General features: G+C 34.8%; 1 protein-coding gene across 1 annotated transcript in view; it reads right to left on the minus strand.

The window, feature by feature from the left end:
- LOC113168610 (low affinity immunoglobulin gamma Fc region receptor III-like) overlaps window positions 1-5,803 on the minus strand; it is a 66,528-nt gene extending 60,725 nt beyond the window's left edge. The window contains exons 1-5 of the mRNA XM_026369656.1: window positions 5,773-5,803; window positions 5,558-5,602; window positions 5,031-5,291; window positions 4,697-4,942; window positions 4,347-4,520 (exon numbers count right to left, since the gene is read on the minus strand). Coding sequence (XP_026225441.1) covers window positions 4,347-4,520; window positions 4,697-4,942; window positions 5,031-5,291; window positions 5,558-5,602; window positions 5,773-5,803 — 757 coding nt within the window. The remainder of the gene's footprint in view (window positions 1-4,346; window positions 4,521-4,696; window positions 4,943-5,030; window positions 5,292-5,557; window positions 5,603-5,772) is intronic.
- Window positions 5,804-6,130: the final 327 nt, after the last annotated feature.

Below are 6,130 nucleotides of genomic sequence, written 5' to 3' on the forward strand. Positions count from 1 at the left end.
AAAAAAAAATAATTATACGGAAACTGTGTTGGAGCAGCATGAGATGCCGAAACTATTATTCTACACCAAATGTAAGAACATATGAAGTCATGGATGATAAAACATGGATTTCAGAATGGATTTTGACAAATCATGATAAGTTATGAATCACTGCAGTACATGATATAGACAAAAAATTACTTTTACCCTTTTTTACCCTTTACCCATTTACCCTTTATTTTTTTATCTTTCTTTTTAGTCTCTTCATCATAACAGTTTACATCTGCGTGGACGAGGTAATTTTGTTTTCCACACTGAAGCAGGCCCTCCACCACCACCACCACCAGCAGAGCCAATGAACATGGTTTTAAAAATGAGGGACACAACATCAGTGGTCTGGGAGAGGTTGAGTCTCCGTGTTAAGTTCTATAAAGATGACAGAGAATATGTTTATTGGTGCTTTAAATCACTGAATAAATCCTCTTTCCTGTAGAGATTCTTTTGATGAAGACTCCATCTTTAACCAGAAACTAGAATTACTGCATTTCAGTTGCGTCCACTAACCAGTGACGTTATAGTTTACCTATGTCTCTCCAGCCCTTTATTCTAATAACTTTATGCCTGAGTCCAGCAAGATATTTGTCCCACAAGTAATGAAATTCCTCTCAGGCATTTCTGAGATGTAGCTTAATGAAATTGTCTTAATGGCGTTGACTTTTAATCTTCGTCCGCTAAAATCTAATCAGATCATCTTTTCACCCATTTGTGCCACATTTGAAGAAATTCCCCTTAAGATGTTTATGAGACATCACATTCACATTAAACAAGAATTTAAAGAACATGAGGTGGCTGTGAACTTGACCATTCACCTTTGGCTGTCAAAAGCTTAGCAGTGCATTACAGTCTTTAATCTTTAATTGGAATGTGAAGCTGCAGAAATCTCCAATCACAGTTTTTACTATTCAGAAATACATTACGGATATCTGTAATGCAAATCCTGCATGCCACACACACACACACACACACACACACACACACACACACACACACACACACACACTTGAATTGAATATTTTATTTTCAGCCTAGCAGTACAAGAGATTCTGTGAAGTCATTGCATCATAGTTAGTTTAATTTTGGAGTAGCCCAGTCAGAGACCCACACTTTAACCCAACAAAGCTGTTGTTGAACTCCCTCAAGAGAACTGCTCACAATAGAAATCCTAAGAATATGTCTATACAGGTAATGCTTGCTTTAAGTTTGTACTTTTTGAAGGATCACTTGAAGTGATTGTAGTGTTATGATCTGTTCAATAAAGACATTAAATACCAGGACTGTTATTTACCAGCTTGAAAATATCAGATAACATTTTGTTTCAATTTTAGCTTGAAAACTACTGAAGTCAAAATACCTTGTTCAGTCTTTCTTCTCACGTTTTTGTAAAGCATTTTTCTTGTTTGTTTTTGTAATACTCATTTGGACCACAAGGGTGCACCACTGCACCATGTATTAAATAGTCTAAAGGTTTGGCCTTCAGACTGTCCTTTAAAATCAGTTTAAAAACATTTACTCCTTTCCTATGTTAACTGTAAAGTCTTAGGACATCGTTAACACAGAAGAATAGACATTAAAAAAACAAAAACAAAACAAAGAAAAAACATAACTGACCTATAATAATGACTCTAGCTGAATTAGTCACATTAAAATCTTTTTTTTTTTCCTTTGAGTAATAGAAAGAAAAAAGGATCAAGCTAAAGCAAATGTTTCACCAAAATTATTTTCTGTCAGAGCTCTTTTAGACACCTGTTAAATTTGAGACGTGCTGCATCAGGTTCACAGGAATATTATGTTGTTGACAGCAAAGCAGTAAAACAGCATGTTTTAGATTAAATGAGTACAACTATTAACTTGGAAGTTGAACACAGCGAGTCTATTTGAAAGACAGCAGCCAATCTTTCTTTTTTGAAATTTATTTTACATGTGAACAGACACGCTGCTAATGGAAAAAGTTGATTTACCTGTTAGAAGCAAATAAAGAGTTAAAAGATACATAGAAAAAATAAAAAAAAAATCAACTTAAAATGTTTGTTATGAACATAATAATATATATTTAATACATGATAATATCTATATTTTGTAATAAACATATATGGTAAATGTAAATGGTCTACACTTATACAGCTCTGTTCTACTTAACTGGCAGTAAAAGTGCTTTTTCATTGTTTCAATTATTTGTATACATAGCAAACATCGATGGCAAAGCTTCTCCTTTATTCATCTCTCTCTGAAAACTGTAGAAACAGAAAAAGTAGAAACGTAAATTATAGAAATTAAAGGTTCACATTGCAGAAAGTAGAATTTACAAACTCTGTGATATGGTAAACAAGATGAGGATGATATCACCCTCATAAGATATGATTTATTTTTTATTGTTCTTACCTACTGGATTGTATAATACAAGGCATCTTCTGGTGAAGGTGGGTTGGTACCAGCCAAGGGAGCTGATACAGTTGGTTCTACATAAAAACAAGATACGTTATCATGTGCCATATTTCATTTATTTTGAAATAATAAATTGGCTTTTTCTCTGGTTGTGTTTGATCACAACATCAATTTCCATTTAAATGGGTTTTTAATAAACTCAACAAGCTGTTGAGAATTATCATCCAGGCTCAACATGTAGTAAATAACTCTGCATGATGATTTATCCTCATCTAATAAAGACAGAGACCGTGGAAGTTAGTTGGTACAGCAACAGAAAAACTTAGTGTTATTTTAGAATAACTGTTCCCATTGCCGCGTCTTGAGTTAACATAAGTGTTTGTTTGTTTGTAGCTATATTTTAAGCTACGCTAATCACCTATGTGGAAAGATGAAGCAGTGAGTTTTCTTTAGAAACGAACATATCACACTGTGATGATCTCATGTTTTTTGTGACCCTGATACAATATACAATATATTTGTTATATGATGTTCTTTTGTATATTAAAAAAAAATGCATATCCAAAGTGGTTGCATGGAAATTCACAACATCTACTTTACATACACCCTGTACTCTGCACATGTGTCAACCTTTTCTGCTGTGGTTTTAGTTTAGAAGCTCAGATTAAAACCAGCACTAACACATCTAACAAACATTGAGGCGACTGTAACTAAGTGTCATGTGAAAAACACCATAGTCATATTTTTACTCTGCTGTATTTAGTATTAATTCAATTCAATTCAATTCAATTCAATTCAATTCAATTCAATTCAATTTTATTTGTAGAGCGCTTTTTTACAATTGACATTGTCACAAAGCAGCTTTACACAACCAAAGAACAGTACATGAACAGTGAATGTGTATGAATCATGAAATGAGATTGTCACTGATGAGCAAGCCGAGGGCGACAGTGGCAAGGAAAAACTCCCTGAGAAGGCAACAGGAAGAAACCTTAAGAGCAACCAGACTCAATAGGGAACCCATCCTCATATGGGTGATTACATGCGGTGTAGGCAGCAGGCAGTCCAGTATAACAGTCAATGTCTTTAAGTTAATGTGGAGTCCAGTTAGTTAATTGCAGGTAGACTTGTTCTAATCCTGGACTATCGAGCGTTGAGTCGAGACCTCCGAGAAACATGTGCCGACATCCGCAGAGGCCAAGACCTTACATGGTTGGAAAATGGAACGAAAAATCTAAAAATTATTTTCAGGAAATCATGGACAGCGTGTCTGGTTTGACAGTGTGTCACCTGTTTGATTCCCAGTAGAGTCTGATCCAGGTCTCAGTGTGGACACGTAAACCACTACTGAAATGGAAGAAAAATAACGGCATCAAAAGAAAACCAGGGAGAGAAGAAGTTTTTTTCTTATTATGTTAAAAAGTTAAACTTATAAATGGACACAATCACATTCAGCTTCACCAAATTAGAACAAACCTTGCTAAGGTTTCCTCCAAATTTTGTTTTGGATGATGTAGCTACTGTGTTGACTACTTGCTGTACATCATTAAATAAAAATTTATTTAACATGAACACAAATAATGTTTTAATATTCTATAATATAATAATACTAGTACAATATTCTATAATTAGGTGTGTCGCTATAATTCTCAACAATAAAATTAATCTTAGGGCAGGTTTTCTCTCCTAACCAATCTTCAATTAAAATACCAACAAGCTGCAGGTAAATACCTCACTTTGTATAAGAATATGCTAAAATATACTTAAGAGTACTAAATATGCACTGTTTAGAAACACATTGGTAGAAACTTCCCCTTTTTTAAAACCCACCATTTCACACTGTGACTGATATGTGAGGATGCAGAATTGTAGTGGTGGTAACAGTGGTAATATTTATATGTGTTTTTCACTTTGTTTTCTTTTACCTCTGTGCCAGTAACTTTTGACAAAATGAAGTAGTCCCACACAGATCAGAAGAAGCAGAAGTAAAACTTTGACAATGATCCATGGGTTGGAAGTGGAAGAGAAAGTAACCATCTCTTTGGAAGAGGTAGTACTCGTGTCTTTGAAAGAGGTAGTAACCGTCTCTTTTTCACTATCTGCAATGAGTACAAAAGGTATTGGACCTTATAAAGTCCAAGGACATTCACAGTTTTTTGACAACAGTTTGACAATTAACTAATATAATGGGTTTAAAGTCAGTATCTAATGCTACAGTTCTCATTTATATCAAATATAAATATAAATTATATTTAAAAATCTGTCTGTGTCTCACCTCTGACGATCAACCTGCTCTCTGCTGATTCTCCAGCTCCAGAGATGCTGCACTTGTAGAGTCCTTCATCAGACGTAGAAACACTGTGGATGGTCATGTATCCTGTAGAGCTGTTACTAATCAAGATGTCGTAATTATAGAAATGAGCTGAGGTCTGTGAGGAAGTCATCTTGTTTCTACAAGTCAGAGTTACATCTTCTCCCTCCATCACAGGAAGAGCAGGAATTTCCAGGATCACTGAACCATCTGAACAACAAGGATGTAAAAGCTGATTTAATGATACACTCATGTTGAGATTATGAGACTAAATGTTGTTGTCATGATAAAAACTTACCAGTGACGATGATGTTCACACTGTTGCTTCTTTCCCCCCCTTCAGCCTCAAACCAGTATTTTCCACTGTCAGCTGGATAAACACGATCTATGGTGCAGGACGACCCTGTTGCTGTTCTTTCATTAGTGACGTTACATGAGGGTATTTTCCCGTTGGATGCATTTACAACTTCACAATAAGAGACCCCCTCACAATTAAAAGTTACTGACTCATATTCAAAGAACTGTGCTTTGTTTGGATCAATATGAAGAGAAGCTGCATCTGCAAAAAAGAAAGAATGCAGATTCACAAAACTGCTGGAATATATTTTCAAATATCCAGTAGGAAATAATAAATGGCAGCATGTTTTCAGTGATAATTGAAAGTCTTGTTTTTAACCACTAGTCAGAAATGATTGGGCCACCAGAAAAAGAAGTTAACATATTTCCCTGTTTCTAACTTATTTTAAATAAACAAATAAAACAACAACAAGAAACAGTGAAAATGTATTCTTCAAAATACTGAATGAGCAAATAACTGGTACTTACAAACTAACTGATCATGTTCACACAGCAGCATCATCACAATCATCACTAGAGAGACAAATAAAAAAGCAAGAAACATTTGTAAGGTCAGTGTGTTTCAATGATTCCTACAGCTGAAACAGTGGCTCTTGAAGGTCAGTGTATCATCTATTCTAACAACACAATACTGCAGCTGAAAGTTTGTACTATAAAGTAACAGAGACAGACTCAGTACTTACGCAGTTTGATGCAGAGAGCTGTGACCTCCATGTTGTCTTGTTGCTTCAGTCGACTGAAAATCAGACGCATCAGAAGTATAATGTAGATGCACAGAGGTGTCTCTTCCTGTTTTCTTACTTCTGCTGTTAATGTGATGATGTTTTTTAGATTTTAAAACTAGAAATAATTCAACGTTGTTTCCTCCTCTAACCAGTGACTTTGTAATTTACTTTCCAGATTCTGTCCAGATTTCAGAGAGTTGAAGCAGATGTTTGTTTCAGATGTCATGAAATCCCTAACTAAGATAAAGCATTCACAACAAAAGGACATAAAGTGACAATTTGTAAATAAAAGCAACATTCATGACAAGAACTAAAT

The sequence above is a fragment of the Anabas testudineus genome, chromosome 18 (assembly GCF_900324465.2).
Source record: "Anabas testudineus chromosome 18, fAnaTes1.2, whole genome shotgun sequence".
Classification (NCBI taxonomy): Eukaryota; Metazoa; Chordata; class Actinopteri; order Anabantiformes; family Anabantidae; genus Anabas; species Anabas testudineus.